At 40.3% G+C, this 17,502-nt stretch overlaps 2 protein-coding genes across 6 annotated transcripts in view; one reads left to right on the forward strand and one right to left on the reverse strand.

Moving 5' to 3' along the window:
* Positions 1-17,502, reverse strand: part of FANCD2 (FA complementation group D2) — a 104,449-nt gene that overhangs the window by 69,562 nt on the left and 17,385 nt on the right. For 3 of the 5 annotated variants that reach the window (XR_013814829.1, XM_079794816.1, XM_079794817.1), the window contains exon 1: positions 330-520. The exons of 1 other annotated variant lie outside the window; for it this stretch is intronic. The gene's annotated coding sequence lies outside the window, so the exon portion shown is untranslated. One more of the 5 variants, XM_079794819.1, reaches the window with a different exon arrangement.
* Positions 597-15,864, forward strand: EMC3 (ER membrane protein complex subunit 3). Its single transcript, XM_079794822.1, has 8 exons — positions 597-920; positions 6,320-6,377; positions 6,716-6,809; positions 8,869-8,973; positions 9,663-9,744; positions 11,240-11,319; positions 12,339-12,421; positions 14,669-15,864. The coding sequence occupies exons 1-8, from the start codon at positions 766-768 to the stop codon at positions 14,795-14,797; spliced, it is 786 nt and encodes a 261-aa protein (XP_079650948.1). The 5' UTR covers positions 597-765; the 3' UTR covers positions 14,798-15,864.

The following is a 17,502-nucleotide window of genomic DNA, read 5'->3' on the forward strand; positions in this document are numbered from 1 at the left end:
TCTCCTTCCCTTTGAAATCAATAAAAAATATTTTTTTAAAAATGTTTTCCTGCCCTGGCCATTTTGGCTTAGTGGATAGAGCCTTGGCCTGCGGACTGAAGGGCCCCAGGTTCCATTGGGGTCATCAGCCATTTTGCAGGCGGAAAAACTAGAGCCAAGTCAGGACCCGCTGACTTCAGGGCCCGCCCTTAACTGTATTCCACCTTCTGGTTTACAGAGAAGCCTAAAAGATGGGAAGATGGGGCCGGCTACCGGGCTTAGGCCATTGGAGTAGGGGTTGGGGATGAAAGTCCTTCTCGTTTTGTCATTTTAACGACGCAGGGAGGTACCTGAGGGTCTATCATCCCACGATAGGGCGGGTGAGGAAGCCGAGATAGGGCGCGGAACCCCGGAGGGAAAGGCCGAGCTTGGCCGGGGCCTACAGGCCAGGCCGCAGGGGAGCGAAGCCTCGAGAAACGACGACCGCAGCTCCAAACACCCACCGACAGGCCGTCGCCGCCCCTTCTTTAAGACTTTCCCGCCCGGCGCGACGCTACCTTGACGTCACCGAGGCGCGGCGCGTCGTGACTTCAAATTTCCGCGCCGGAAGTGGGCGGCCGCGCGGCCCCGGCGAGGGTCAGTACGCCGGGCCTGAACCTGCAGTAGGGTCCCGCGCCAACCAGGCTGAGGGCGTGGGAAGGCTCGGAGGCGAACTCGAGTGGGAGCCCGGCACCCGTGGGAAGAGAAACCCAGCCACCCCTGGTCAGGAGCTGGCGCTCTGTGAAGATGGCGGGGCCGGAGCTGCTGCTCGACTCCAACATCCGCCTCTGGGTGGTCCTGCCCATCGTGATCATCACCTTCTTCGTGGGCATGATCCGCCACTACGTGTCCATCCTGCTGCAGAGCGACAAAAAGCTCACCCAGGAACAAGTCTCCGACAGGTCAGCGCCCTCCGGATCCGGCGATCTCACTCCCCCCGTGACCTTGAGCAAGAAAGTGCGGGGGTTCTGCCAGTTTACCCCGATTTCAACATCGCGCTCCCACGGGCGGGGTGACCTGGGCTGAGTTAGCTCTGTGTTTCACTTTCGTCATCTGTCAAATGTGGATGATAGCAGGATATGCCTCATAGAGCAGGGGTGGGGATTAAATTTTAGATGATGTCTATAAAGCCTTTAGCTGGGACGAATTAAGGGTTCAAAACGATGTTGCTATTAATATTGTTAGGCTAGTCGCCAGCCTTATCTATGAACTATAGATAAGGTAGGTGTGTTTATACTCGTTTTACCAAACTACAGTGGTGGCTAGCTGAGATACCAACTATCCAAGAGCTTGGCAAACACAAAACTACTGTAGAGATGTGAGGGATTGTGATTATCATTTCCCCTACTGGAGTGAAGGCAAATTCCTCCTCGTGTGCTTCATTACAATATTTGCAAAGGGAGGTAATTTGAGATTATTTTAGGTGGTATCTAGACGTGTGCCCCTCCATATTAAAATAAACATTTTCAGTCAATCGTTCCAACTATTTACAGAGTTTATCTTAGATAAATGTTGTTATGTCTTTAACACTTCCTTAGCACTTATTAATCTCCTTTTTTAACAAAGAGCAAGCTTCAGGTTCAGGACTTTCCACAGGCAACAGTAGCTAAAATTTAATAATTTTGTTTTGTTTTTATTGTATTTAACAGTTACTTCCTATTTGTGGCAGGTAATACTGATTTTACATTTGCTGGTAATTTGAAGCTTTCTTTTAAAACTTATATAAGTAGAAAAGTTGATACATAAGAAATACTAAGTTTTTAATAGTATAAGTACTAGGTAAATAAGATTTAAAAAAATAACCATGGAATGAGAATACTGAAGTTTGGAAAGGACTGCTATAATTTTCAGTTGTGCTTTCCAGTTATGCTGAGAATAATAATAATAAACCAACATTTATTAAGCACTTAGTCTATGCTAAGCACTTATATTCATTAACTTATTTAAAATTCAAAACAACTCTGTGGTAGATGCTGTCCCATTTTTTAAAAAATTTGTTTTAAATATATTTTTTTATTTATTTCAGAGAGAGAGGGAGAGAGAGATAGAAACATCAATGATGAGAGAGAATCATCGATCAGCTGCCTCCTGCATATCCCACACTGGGGATCAAACCCACAACCCGGGCATGTGCCCTGAACCAGAATCGAACCATAACCTCCTGGTTCATAGGTCGATGCTCAACCACTGAGCCATTTTATAGAAACTAAGTGTTAAGAGGTTCCATGGTCACACACAGTGACATTCAGGACTTAACACCAAGTCTTCTGGTTCCCAAGTCTCGAGCTCTTTCCACTATGCCACAGAAGCCACTCACTTTTCTTTGGCATCAGTTTCAGAACTGACAGAACCAACCTCCTGTAGATAACCTTAAGAAGTCAGTTCACCACAGGAAGAGAGGCTATAGAAAGATGTAAAGTAGCCCTGGCCTGGGTACCTCAGTTGCAGGCAATCAATCAATGTCTCTCACATCGATGTTTCTCTCTCTCTCCCTCCCTCCCTCCCTCCCTCTCTCCCTCTCTCTCTTTTCCCATCCATCCCTCCCTCCCATCCTCCTTCCCTCCCTCCTCCCCCTTCCTTCCACACTCTCTAAAAATCAATGGAAAAAATATCCTCAGGAGAGGATTAAACACACACACACACACACACAAAAAGATGTAAAGTGGAGAGAGCTCAGACAGTCAGCATTTATTTATGTATTGATACCAATAAATAGTTCTCATTTTACCCTCAAATTAACACTGAGATAGATAATCCTGAACCATTTTTACATTTGAAGAAAAGGGAGCCTGGGAAAGTTAAGTAGCCTTCCCTAAATAACCAAATAGTAAAATATTGTGCCTGTACTTGAACCCAGTACAGTCTCACTCCCAAGTTAAATTCTCTTGACTACAATTCCTGCTGTCATAGATTGTCTGCCACAATTTTTGCTCCGGGTTCAATATGTGATTTCAGAGTAATGGTACTGAATGACATCAGACCCAAAACTCCCTTTTATAACCCAAAGTGAAATTCACAGTTGATGCACTCTATACAAGAATATTAAAAAAAAAAAAAAAAAAAAAAGGGAACATAATGCTTTACATCAAGCATGTCAAACTCGTGGGCGGTGGACCTCATGCCTAGTTTAAATAAAGGAGGCATGCGGCCCGCCGGCCACGAGTTTGACAGGCTTGCTTTACATAAAGGCAACAATTGTGAGAAATAAAAAGAAGATAATTTAAATTCTGTTTCGTAAGTACTTGTGCATAACAGTCCTAGAGAAGGTGTAATGGAGAAGTCAGGTGCAATCACTTAGCTATAAAATCCCTATAAATTGGGGCAGATTCCATTGTAGGCTGATACATTGTGTTAGCTACTTACCGGTAGATGTAACAGAAGGCAGTGTTTGGATGTAATTTTCCTAAGTGGTGAACTACTCTTGATAAAGTTCTGAACACAACACAGTGCAGTTTTTCCTATATTTACATGCTGGTTGCCTATCTGGAAATTCAGTATAAAAATCATCCCTCCCAACCATTGCAAAAAATGGAATTAGGTTTGAGGCTCAGATAATTAAAACCAGTTTGATGAGATAGCACAAGTAGTGTGAGACATGGGACAGTTCTTTGTATTGCACATCTGTCCCCAGCACTGAGGAATACTTAGTTGTGTGCTTTCTCTCCATCCCTTAACTTTGACACTCTAAAAAATTCCACAGGTTTCCATTAGGCCCTCTAGAGGGCAGTGCCACCTACATGAAGAACCACTGCTTTAAAGAAAATTCAAGATTTCTGATCATAATTGCTCCTTCACTTAAGTGAAGTCATGTCATCTCTGACAATGGTGTGACTATACCCCACCAGGTAATCATTTGAACTTGAGTAGAATGCTGACCACATGATTCTGAACTGGCCGAAGTCCAAGGCAAAAGATGTATTTTAGTTGCAAACATTCATCTAAATCAGTAATGGCAAACCTATGACACGCGTGTCAGCACTGACATGCGTAGCCATTTCTGATGACACGCGGCCGCTGAGGCGGCTGCATGCCGAGGATGAAACATTTGCTGCTCCTGAGGATGAAACATTGGCAAAATAATGTTTTTTCCTCAAAGTGACACACTACCCGAGTTATGCTCGGTTTTTTGGCGAAGTTTGACACACCAAGCTCAAAAGGTTGCCCATCACTGCTCTAAATACAGTATAAGTTTCCAGTAACCTGAATGATCACAAAATGGGATGTTGGGTTTCATAAATTATTAACTGTTACTGCCTCAAAACTTACTAAAATTTTTTCTAAAATGTATTAAACCAAACCTGAAAAGTACATAAATAAAATCTATTAGACCATATTTCAGGATAGAATGTATGTAAAAAGTAGTTCTCAAGCTTGAAGAATATACCGACTCTTTGAAAGGAAAAACAAAACAAAAACACCCCGATCTTTAAAAATATGGAACTCCACTTTGAGAAATAATAAATTTTAAAACTAAACTATTATTTTAAGAAAATGTCTTTCAGTTGCAAATTAGCACTGTGAAGAAAAGCTTTATCTCTATAACCAGAACTAGGACTTATTTTTAGATATTAATGGAAATGAAAATTAAAAATTTCTTGTAGAATTTGCAAATTTCAGAGAATACATCTGTGGATCTCAGTTTAAGAAAGTGGGTGCTGCCGGAGCCGGTTTGGCTCAGTGGATAGAGCGTCGGCCTGAGGACTGAAGGGTCCCAGGTTCGATTCCGGTCAAGGGCATGTACCTTGGTTGCGGGCACATCCCCAGTGGGGAGTGTGCAGGAGGCAGCTGATCGATGTTTCTCTCTCATCGATGTTTCTAACTCTCTCTCCCTCTCTTCTTCTCTGTAGAAAATCAATAAAATATATTTTAAAAAAGAAAAAGAAAGTGGTGCTTATAATATATAGGATAATTAAAGCTTATCTTGATTTAATTTTTTAATTTCCAATCTATCACAGACTGATGCTTTTATAAAATATTTTGATCATATATTTGGATCTTGTAATAATGTCAAATTACTATAAACTTTTCTAAACCCTTATCACAGATCAGCATTGGTACATAGGCCACACTTTGAGTAGCTTTAGACTAGCTCCCAGGGAACAGAACATATTACATGTCACCTCTGTAAGCCTGTGCATGGAGCAGTCAACCATACAGTACAACGAGGTCAGGAGGAGGAAGACCAGAGAGAATTCCTTGAGGGCACCAGGCATTGGGAAGAGTTCCAAAGAAAAGGTGGAGCTTGAAGAAGGTAAAGGAGAGGGGCACTAGAGAATTCCCAGCATATGGAGAAAGCTAGACTGACAAGGAGATCCTAAGGGTATTGACCTACTGCTTAGAGCAGGTGGTTTATACTGAGGAGTAGAGAGAAAACCAAGCAGTTTTCTTGTGTTCGCTTCTGTGACAATCTTTTTCCGCCACTTTTCAAGAAAGATTTCTATTAAGCTAAGTAGGCTCCCCCTCTGACCCCCCAATGAAAACAACTTTTGAATGCCCTTGCCTGGTAGCTCAGATGGTTAGAGTGTTGTCCCAATACACCGAGGTTGCTGGTTTGATCCTTGGTCAGGGCACATATAAGAATTAACCAATAAATGCATAAATAAGTGAAACAACAAATCAATGTTTCTCTTATTTCTCCCTTCTCTCTAAAATCAATAAATTTTTGTAAAAAGCTTTTGAAAACCAAGAAAAAATTAGTATTTTGATCACTATTGTTTACTATTTGTAGCTTAGCACCACCCACTTGTATTGCGCTGTTATCTTTAATGATCAATTATGTTAAAATATCACCAAATAATTTCACTTGTTACTTTAATAAATGTTTATTGAGAGCTTACTAACAGTCTGAGTACTGGGTGAAATTTCTATTTGTTGTCTGTCAGATAGCAACCCTGTCAAGTCCTGTACTCATTTCTCTTTGGGACTTAAGAAGTTCCTTCAATCCTCACCCTTTCTCCCTCCTCCTGCCTCCAAATCATCTGAGAAGCATCCAACTGCTACTCTTTTCACTCAGAGAAAGTGCCTTAGCTCATAAATTAAGAGAAAGGTGAGTGTTCCAAATGTGCCTCCTTCAGAAATCTTTTCAGAAACAAAGTCACTTCTGAAAAATGCTCTTTTGAAAACCTGATTTGGGGGTTGTTAGATTGGTTTTAAAGATACTTGTAGTTTGAAAAGTTTCCATACCGGACTGTTGCCAAATAGGCCCTCTCTTGTGTTTAAATAGGTCTTCTACTTTATTCTCTTGTTTTCTTCTAGTGTTTCGCTTTTATAAAAATCTCATTGTCTTGGTTGTATTTTTCAGTCAAGTCCTACTTCGAAGCAGAGTCCTCAGGGAAAATGGAAAATACATTCCCAAACAGGTACTCATTTATCTTTTATTTAAAGTCCCACGATTCACTGTTGAAGGCAGTAGATATCGGAATGTTTTATAAGGGGACTCTTTGGGGAAAACTGAAGGCTGGCAAGTCAGGAATTAAGCTGTGGCCTGATGGTGTTTGCTGTCATTGTGACCTCATCCTTCTTAGGAAATTGTTTTTAAATGTGACTCAGCTAAAATGTCAGCTCAGCTGCCAAGTGGGCTGTCAGCTCTTAGTATAACAGCATATTCCAAGGGCCTTCTGACCAAACCTCTAGGGAATAATTTGACAATTTGCTATGTCACAGTTTTAAGATTTAAAAAGCTCTTTTTTTCTACTAGTCTTTCCTGACACGAAAATATTACTTCAACAACCCGGAGGATGGATTTTTCAAAAAAACTAAAAGGAAGGTGGTGCCTCCTTCTCCTATGACTGGTATGTTTATTCTTTTCTCTCATCTTTAAGGAAGATTTTTAACATGAGTGGGGGGGGGGGGTTAGAATGTGTCATTTGATTTCAATGTTAAATTGTTGAAGATAGTAATCTAAGGGACCTTAGATATCATCTAGTACAGCAATCTACAGAAGTAGTGTTCTCTTTTCCAAATAAATGTTCTGGGAACTCCAAAATATAAAGTGGATTTTAAAAAGAGCTCTCGGGCCCTGGCTGGTGTTTCTCGGTGGTTAGAGCGTCAGCCCATGCACCAAGGGGTCTCAGATTCGATTCCCAGTCAAGGGTACATACCTGGGTTGAAGTTAGCTCCCCATTCCTGGTTGAGGTGAGAGGCAACCAGTCAATATGTCTCTCTCACATCAATGTTTTCTCTTTCGCTCTCCCCCTCTCCCTCCCTCCCTTCCACTCTCTCTGAAAAGCAATGGAAAAAAATATCCTTGGGTGAGGATTAACAAAAAAAACAGAGAGAGAGAGAGAGAGAGAGAGAGAGAGAGAGAGAGAGAGAGAGAGCGCGCTCTCAGGCCCTAGCTGGGTAGCTCAGTTGGTTAGAGTATCGTCCTGATAACACTAAGTTTGTGGGTTCGTTCCCCTGTCAGGGCACATACAAGAGTCAACCAATGAATGCATAAGCGGAACAAAAAAAATTTTGATATTTTTCTCTTTTTCCCTTCCTCTCTCTCTCTCTAAAATAAATTTTTAAAAAATAAAATAAATAAATAAAGAATTCTCAGCTAAGGGATTGAAGAGACTAGAGCCATTGTCTCTGGGTCTCTTCCCTTTGCAGTTACTCAGAACCCAGGGCTCCATTGAGCACAGTTGGAAAAGCTGGGGCTCCCACCCAGTGCCTGGCTCCTTTTGCTGACAGATGGCCACCCAGCTTCTGCTTGGATGAGGAAGAGCTCTTACTAGACCAGCTATTGGCCATCCTACAATTTTTACTCTTAACAGATTTCTTACTTTCACTGATCCCTGTCATGTGAAAAACACAGCATCTTTAAAGTGAAACAAAATTTATTATCCCATATTGACTGTCCTCTCATTTTAGTATCCATTTCTTTAGGTGAGATTACCAGCTAGCTATTTTAAACCCAGACAGAAGTTACTATAAATCTTTCAGAAAACCTACAATAAACAAAAGACCAATAAATTTACAAAAAGATGCTTGACCTACTAAAATCTGTGGAATGCAAATTAAAACAAGATGTCCTTTATAGCCCATTAAATTGGCAAAGATTGAAAGCTTGACCAAAGTTGCTACTGTCAAGGTCATGGGAAGTGAGGTTCTCTCACTATTGTTGAAGGACAATCTGACAGTATCAACAAAAATATGCAGACTTATGTACAAGGTAGTTGTTGACGGCATTGTTTATTGGCAAAAAAAAAAAAAAAAATGAAACAATCTATAGGTTCACTCAGTAGTGATGACTGTGACCACATTGTGGATTTCTATGCAGACATTAAAAATAATGAGAAAGTTATTATACCAATGTGGAAATAGCATTCACAACATATTAATTTTTTTAAATTAAGAAGCACAATAGTGCCCTGGCCTGGTGGCTCAGTTGGCTGGAGCGTCACTGTGTACATCAAAATGTTGTGGGTTTGATTCCTGGTCAGAGCACATACTTAGGTTGCAGGTTTGATCCCTGGTTGGAGTGCATATGGAAGGGAACCAATCAGTGTTTCTCACATCGATGTTTCTCTCTCTCCCTCTCTCTCTAAAATCAATAAACATATCCTTAGGTGAAACTAAAAAACAAAACAGAAAAAGAATAGTAAGCATTGTATCCCTCTATTGTATATGTATATGAGAGAAACTCCTCTGTGTGTGTGTGTAAATAAAAGGATGGAAGGATATGCAACAGTTAAAAATGTTAGAGAGTGGGCCCAGGGGAACCATCTACATCCTTTTTGTATGTCATTTGAGTTTTTTACAATGAACTTGTATTACTTTAATTATCAAATAAAATTTACAGAAAATCAGGAGGAAGCCCCTGCCAGCAGTGGTAAGATGTAGTGGTCTCCTGTGTTTTTGTCTTAGATCCCACTATGCTAACGGACATGATGAAAGGCAATGTAACAAACGTTCTCCCTATGATTCTTATTGGCGGATGGATCAACATGACATTCTCAGGCTTTGTCACAAGTAAGTCACCACTGACAAGACTTGGGTTTATTTCATCTGCGCTCCTTTCCCTTCTCCCTGTTCAGAGAAGTCAAAGTGCTAACATCACGAGTCCTATGTTCTGTAGTGGAAACTGGTAACAACATCCTTTGAACAGCAAAAAAATTAATATGCTATGATTTTATGGCTCTTATTACAAACTGATTGTAAGTTCATAATGTTGATGCTTTTTTACTAATAGGGATTCAAACGAGTGGCTTGCTAGTTTGTATCTGAAACTGATTTAGTGTTCTAGTTGAGTAGGATAAAGGGAAGCCCATTTATATTTTGACTTCATTTTCTAGGTGTTGGGGTGAGTCGTTTGTCTACTTGTTTATAAGTTGTTTTGATTTGATTTGAATTAATTTGGTTTCTTAGTAATGTAGTTCTCTGTGTATATATATTCCACTTTAGGTTTAACAGATTAGTGCATGTTTCTTTTGAGATTTTAGGTCACAGCTCAGTTTGAGTCCCTGTTTCTTAAGCAATAGAGAAGCTAGTATTCAAGGAAGAGTGACATTTGATGTATTTCTTCAGAAAGTGACAAGTTTGCCCAACTCTGTATGGTCCAGAGTTCCCACCTCTTCAGGGAAAGAATATATGCACTCACAGTTTTACTCTTCTAAAAATAAAGAAGCTAGGACTGATTATGAACTTTTCTTTCTTTGCAGCCAAGGTCCCATTTCCACTGACCCTCCGTTTTAAGCCGATGCTACAGCAAGGAATCGAACTACTCACATTAGATGCATCCTGGTAAGAACTTTCTTTTGAGTCTCACAAAAGGAGAGAATGTTTTAGCCTCTTTTCTCTAGGTACTTGCGTCTTAGGAGTGCAAGGGTAGATGTATGTACTCCCAAAAAGTTTTAAAAGATATAGCTAGACAAACCTTTTAGCAATGCCCTGGAGCATATGGGAGTGGATGTTTGTATTATTTTTTCCAAAATAGATTACTACTGATAATAACATTAAACCTTTTCATTGGTACCAGGCACTGTACTAGGTGCTTTCTACATATTATCTTATTTCTATCCTCATAGCAACCCTATGAAAGAGATTTGACCACACTGTCTGTCCAAATCCAGCACTCATGTCTTATTTACCACTGTTTTTTATAGCAGAGTAATAAAACCCAAAATTTGAAAAGTTCTTAGAACACTGGTACCAAATGTAGAACCCAGTAGTGCTTTTTCATATGGTCTCTCCAGACTGTTTTGTCTGTGGCTTCCCAGAGTCTGGCATTAAAAATGGAAGCCAGCCCTAGCTGGTTTGGCTCAGTAGATACAGCATTGGCCTGCAGACCAAAGGGTCCCGGGTTCGATTCAGTTGCAGGCTTCTCCCCGCCTTGGCCCTGGTCGGGGCGTGTGCAAGAGGCAACCAATCGATGTGTTTCTCTCACATCGATGTTTCTCTCTGTCTTTCCCTCTCTCTTCCACTCTCCTTAAAAATCAATGAAAAAATACTCTCAGGTGAGGATTAACAACAAAAAAAGGAAGCCAGACAAGAGGTGAAGAATGGGTAACTTCCAGTGGTAACTTCCCTGAAGTTAGCAAACCAGTGGTTGAATGGGAGGGGCAGGCCAAACTGAGTGCTAGAGTCTTGGCTGTGCACAATTCCACTAGAGGAGAAAAGCTATAGTTATTTTAAGTAGCATGACTCTACTAAACCTCGACCTTCCAGGCTCATTTGGGCCAAGCAAAAACTTTATGTGCAAGAAAAACTTTTAAAATCTTTTCTCAGCATCTGTGACTGACATGCTTGTGTGGACAAAGGAGACTGGAACGTGGGTATACAACTAGCTTACTGTTAGATGTAGATCTACAACTTGGGAGTCAGAACTTCTTATTGTATGTACTTCTGCATTGTTTGCATTCATTATTTATAGCAAGTGTGTTGTTTTTATAATTAAAAACAATGAATCGTTTGAGAACCCATTATGTAGAAAGGAAAATTAAGCAAAGCTTACAGTCCCTAATTAAAAGGAGGCACACCAGTTGTGAGTTCAGTTCCTGCTACTGAAGGCAGAATTTATTACAGAATTCATTCAAAGCTCTAAGTGGCACTTTACCTGCAGTAAGCGATAACTATTTGTAAGATTGCCTTCACAACTTGTATTTCTTCTTTGGTTGTGCTTTGAATGAATATAGCTTACCCCCGGTGATTTCTTACTCTGGACAACTTTGGGTATTAGCAAAGTGTGAATTACATGAATTCTGACCTAACTACCTACATTGCTTCACTTTTGCTTTAGGGTGAGTTCTGCATCCTGGTATTTCCTCAATGTCTTTGGGCTTCGGAGCATTTACTCTCTGATTTTGGGCCAAGATAATGGTAAGGAGCACATCAGGTTTAATAAGCAAATACTCTGATAGATGAATCATCCATGCCAGAGGCAAAAAAATCAGGTAGGCTATGCTATTTGTTAGCATAGTCAAATACAATCCCTCATTCTTTAAATTTACTAAGTTTCTGAGGTATTCTAAAAAGTCTTAAAAATTCCAGCGTCAAACTAAAGATCCGAGATCTCCCTGGCAATAATAGGGACAAGATGTAGTCCCTCAGTCTGATACCCTCAAATGAGGGATCCACACCAGCAATGTAAGCCTGCAAAATGGAAGTTGAAAGAAGGCCTGGTTTGATTAGTTAGTGCAGTGGTCGGCAAACTGCGGCTCGCGAGCCACATGCGGCTCTTTGGCCCCTTGAGTGGGCTCTTCCACAGAATACCATGGCCTGGGCGAGTCTATTTTGAAGAAGTGGCATTAGAAGAAGTTTAAGTTTAAAAAATTTGGCTCTCAAAAGAAATTTCAATCGTTGTACTATTGATATTTGGCTCTGTTGACTAATGAGTTTGCCGACCACTGAGTTAGTGCATTGATGAGATTTCTTGCCAGTACTTGTTCTGACTGTCTCACTTTATGGCTGGGAACTCAGGCAGGTTACTTAACCTCTCTAATCCTCTGATGTAAAATAGGGACCTTAATAATTAACTTCAGGGTTTGTTGTTAGGGGTAGATGAGGTAGAATCTGTAAAGTACCTAGTGAAGTATTTGGCGTATAGTAGTTGTTCAATAACTGGTGGCTGTTGTTATTGTTTAAATTTGAAGTAAAGTTTAGTGCTTTCTTTCGTTACCTTTCTTCTCCTGCTATTATCATCCCCATTCTTCAAGAGAGGTAAAGTGACTTTTCTGGAGTCATATAGCCAGTGTAAGGTAGGGCCAGTCAGTGAATGTGTCATATGGCTCTCTAACCCACTACCGAGCATCTGTAAGTTTTGTGTAAGGACCGTTCCTCCCGAGCACACTGGGTGCTGCTGAGCCCTGGGGCTCATATAGGTGCATCTTACTCTGCAGCCGCTGACCAATCACGGATGATGCAGGAGCAGATGACTGGAGCAGCCATGGCCATGCCCGCAGACACCAACAAAGCTTTCAAGGTACACTCACTTCTTCCAGCTTCACTGAAGCTCCAAATGGCATTCAGAGTTACTTTAAAGATGGGTTCTCTAAAGTGAGTGTAGTGTCCATTATTCCATTATTTAAATTTAGCAAAAATGTATTTTACTTTACATGTCTCTTTCTCCTTAGGGAATCATCTAACTAAATTTGAGATTCTTGGTACTTTTTCTAGTTTTTAAATGCTCACCAAATTCAATCTACACTGAAGCTGTAAAAACAGTCCAATCAGAGGCACTAGGTAAACATTTGGAATATTTTTTAACTTTTGGACCCTGTAGACATCAGATGAAAATTTCATTTAAAAAATTCAGTACATAGAGCCTTTTCATGAAATGATTTTATAATTTATAAAATCTAGTATAATTTTTGTACAGCAGAATTTCACTAATTTTCATTATAAGAACTAGGAATAGAAGGAAACTTGCTCATCTTGGTGAAAGGTATCTATGAAATACCCATACTCATATTGAAAGCTTATCCTCTAAGATAGGAACAAGACAAGAATGTCCACTCTTGCCACTATTCAACATTGTACTGCAGGTTCTAGCCAGGAATGTTAGTCAAGAAAAAGAAATAAAAAGGCAGTCAGATTAGAAAGGAAGAAGTAAAGCTATCTTTGTTTGTTAGAGCTAATAAACAAGTTCAGCAAGGTCTTAGGATATAAGGCCAATATTAAAAAAATCAATTGTATTTCTATACACTAATGATGAAGAATCTGACGCTGAGATTAAGAAAACAGTTCCATTTATAATAATATCACTATAAAAATCTACGGAATAAATTTAACAAAATAAACATAAGACTTGGAGACTTTGGAGGTGGCTGTGGCACTAGGATGAATGCTCCTCCTGCCTTGATTCGTTCTTGTTTGAAGGTGAGATGATTATCATTAACAAGGACACCAAGGTACCCAATGCCTGTTCACCATCAACAAAGAAGACCATACACTAGGAAACATTATTAAATCACAGCTGTTGAAGGATCCACAGGTGCTGTTTGCTGGCTACAAAGTCCCCCACCCCTTGGAACACAAGATCGTTATCCGTGTGCAGACCACACCACACTACTCTTAGAACTCAACAATAAAAAGACAGCCCAATAAGCTCATGAAAAGATGCTCAACATCATTAGCCATCAGGGAGATCAAATCAAAACCACAATGATACCATTTCACACCCACTCAGTTATAAAAGAAGATGGACAATAATAAGTGTTGACAAGGATGTGGAGAACTTGGAACTCTCATGTATGGTGGTAATGAGGAAGCCACTTTGGAAAGCAGTTTTTAGCCTTTCTTCAAAAAGTTAAAAATAGTTACCATATGACCTAGCAATTCCATGCTTAGGTAAATACCCCAAAAAATTTAAAACCTATGTCCACACAAAAACTTATACAAGAATATTCAAAGTACTATTTATAATAGTCAAAAAGTATAAACATTTCAAAAGTCCATCATCTGATGAACAGAAAAACAAAATGGAGCATTTTGGTATATATGCACAATGTCTAGACAGTGGAGTGTATATAATGGAATATTATTCAGCCATCAAAAGGGATGGGTACTGAATCATGGTACAAACAGGGAGGAACCTTGAAAGCATGCTAAGTGAAAGAAACCAGTAACAAAAGGGCATGTATGATGTGCAGACTAGATGAATCCAAAGATACAGAAAGTAGAGTATTTGCAGGAGTTGGGGGAAAGTGATAAAGAAGAGTGTCTGCTGTTTGATAGGAAGTTTCTTTTTCTGAAACCTGATGAAAGTATTCTGGAATTATTAGGTAGTGGTGATGGTTGCACGTCTTTGTGAATATGTTAAAAACCACTAAATTGCATATATTAAATGGGTGAATTTTATGCCATATGAATTACAGTTGTTTAAAAGAACACACCCATGAACTAACATTTGTATTGCATGTTAAATTTCATAAAGCATATTTTTAAAGCCCACTAATTAAAGGCAAAGTATTCAGCATTAATAGACTATTTGAGCAATGTAATTAGTTACTAGCTCCAGTGACCTTAAACAAATATTTTACCTTTCTTAGTTTTTGTCTGCTTGTCTGTAAATTGGGGGTTGGGGTGGATGGCAACACCTGAGAGCTTACACATGTAAACAGCCTCAGCCAGCCCCTGGCCCTGAGCAGGTGCTCACAAAGGTCAGCACTGCTCTCAGTAACAGCCCCTCTGCCCCTCTCTCCCTGCTCTGTGTTCTCTTTCTTTGCAGACAGAGTGGGAAGCCTTGGAGCTGACAGATCACCAGTGGGCCCTAGATGATGTCGAAGAGGAACTCATGGCCAAAGACCTCCACTTCGAAGGCATGTTCAAAAAGGAATTACAGACCTCTATTTTTTGAAGACCAAGCAGGAATTAGCTGTCAGGAACTCGGAGTAGCGCTTAACCTTGTAACTTTCGTTTGAGCAGGAGCCTCTCGGAATAAAAAGGAGGATGCATGAGCTGGCGGATGTGCAGCAAGGATCATTCTTGTCTGAGCCGGTTCCCCTTTATGTTTGAAACTAGAGGAATACAAGGAGTGTGTGCTGGGTGACTTACCCAGAAACAGCTATTTTTAAAATGTTTTAAATTTTCCATCTGGTGACTCTAGTAATGAAAGTCAGAGACAGGGGGAAAACTCAAGCTAGTGATAATATATAAAACTTAGCAAAAATACAGTCTTTGGAAAAGGAGTTTTCAATTATACCTAATTATTATGTGTAGTCAGCCTGACTTCTAACCACAGTAGACTCCTGTTTTCTTGGGATCCAAACACCCAGCATTTTACCTTTAATTTTTTGTTTGTATTTTTATAACTTCCTTTACACAAATAATACATTTTCATTACAGAAAATTTAAGAACTATGGATGCAAAAAGTGAAGCTCCCTGTGTTCATTTTGAGCCTACAGAATGACATAAAAAGCAAATGTGTCAAAACCTTATTCAGATAAATCTTCTTCAGAGTGAATACCCAGGGCCAGGACAGACTTAGGAAACCTTCGCTATTTCATAATACTGTCCAGTGAAAATCAGTGACCGTGAGACACTGCCGGATTCTTAAGTGCCTTTGGGATCATTAAAGACAGGTTAAATAATGTGAGGTCTTGATCTGGAGTTCAGAATATATTAAATCCATTGACAAATCAATGGTGCTATACCGTATATGGCTGCTCAGTTGAATGAAAGACAGCATTTCCCAGTTATTCTGCATAAGAGAGTTTGCGTATCACTGTAAGAAGTGAGAGGGCGATTGCTGGCAGACACATAGTTAAGGGTTGCCCAGGAAGAATTCTGTCTGGATTAACTCCCAGGGAAGGGGCAGGGTGCCATTTCTGTACCAAGAGGTGATTGTAATTTGCATGTTGAACGCTGTAATCAAGAACAAACAACTCTTGACTCTACAAATTAAACCATCCTGTTTTCTCTTCTTTGCCTGTAAAAATGTTGCCTCTGTGGGTCATTAACAGCCTTTGACAATAGGTAGGAGTGTCTGTTGTGGAAAAGTGCTGAAGAGTCTAGGTAAAAAGTGTGATCCTTGCCCTCCGTGAACTTATAAGAGACACACATAAGAAATGGATGCTGTTTGTTTTTTAAGTCAACTTTAAAATATATATATAATGATTTCAGAGAGGAAGGGAGAGGTAGGAGAGAGATAGAAACATCAATGATGGGAGAGAATTATTGATTAGCTGTCTCCTGCCTGCCCTTCACTGGGGATCAAGCCCACAACCCAGGAATGTGCCCTGACCAGGAATTGAACCGTGACCTGGTTCATAGGCTGATGCTCAACCACTGAGCCATGCCAGCCAGGCAGAAATGGGTGGTTCTTAATCTTTGGGTCACAGAACATCTTTGAGAATCTGATGGAAGCTCTGACCCTCTCCTCCAGAGTAATACACATGGGCACAGACACAGATTTCTCAGGTAACCCCAGGGGTATTGATAGACCCTCCAAAGCCTATTCACAGTAACCCACAGATCCAAGGTAAAAAATACTGATATTTAAAATAGTTGTTTAAACAAAATATTCAAGGACCAAGCTTCAGTGTAGACAAGTATCCCAAGCAGAGGGAACAGAACCAGCAAAGGCCCACATATTAAAATGTCCACAGTTCATTGCATCCCCAGGAAGTGGGGAGTGGTGAGGTATGTATGGAAAGATCAAGGTTGGGATGGAATGTAATACGTGACTGGTGGTTGAGTAATGTCTCACCCTGGTTCCCAAAAGGTATCAGAGCATTTCAGTCTGTCTCTGCCCTGCCACACATGCAGTTTGTCTTTTTCCCTGTAGCAAAGTTGGGTGGGTAAAATGTGAGACTTCTGATCCACCGTGTTGGTGGTGAATGCTCATGTCCTTGGTACCAGCAAGTCAAAAGGCAAAGCCAAGTTTGTTTTAGCAGGCTCTTCCCAGAACCAGCATACAACTTCAGGGAGTGATGCTTATCATGTGTGTTTCTTGGAGTTCAATTTGGGCCAAACTACTAAATGAATGTTTTATCATTTCCATCAATCTGGATTGATCACCTGAAACCATTTAGGACAATCTGAAATGTTAACTCACTAATCACAGTATGGAAGGAACCGTGCATGAAAAGCTAAATATTTAAAAAAAAAAAAAAAAAGAAAAGCTAAATATTGACGGTCGACTGCACAACAACACTCAGAAAAATAATGACCGATATGAGGACAATAGGTAAATTTGCGCTTACAGGCAAGTCAGTGTGGTTCCTCTGCTCAATAAGGAGTGTTTTGGACGTGCATATGTGAAAGACATGGAGGATTACTTATTATGTGAGGAACCTTGCAGTTGCAAGTGACAGAAACTGAACTCAACCTAGCTTAAGCAGTTTTTTTAAAAAGTAATGTGAACTGGCTCAACTAAAATGGCCAATGGTCTGTTAGCTTCAGGTAGAGCTGCTTTAAAAAAAAAAAAACACACACACACACACACAATGTCTTGAGCAGGGCCGTCTAGATAGTGGTTGCCAACCTTTCGAACCTCGCCGACCACTGGTTGGTGACTGCTGATCCAGATGGCAGAGAGCTTGTAAATCATTCCACAGAGG

The sequence above is a fragment of the Cnephaeus nilssonii genome (assembly GCF_951640355.1).
Source record: "Cnephaeus nilssonii genome assembly, chromosome: 17".
NCBI lineage: Eukaryota > Metazoa > Chordata > Mammalia > Chiroptera > Vespertilionidae > Cnephaeus > Cnephaeus nilssonii.

Coding starts and splice junctions, on each gene's coding strand:
- EMC3 (XM_079794822.1), top strand. CDS start 766: ATGGCGGGGCCGGAGCTGCTGCTCGACTCCAACATCCGCCTCTGGGTG. Junction 6,810..8,868: donor GCCTCCTTCTCCTATGACTG/GTATGTTTATTC, acceptor TTTTTGTCTTAG/ATCCCACTATGCTAACGGAC. Junction 9,745..11,239: donor CTCACATTAGATGCATCCTG/GTAAGAACTTTC, acceptor CTTTTGCTTTAG/GGTGAGTTCTGCATCCTGGT.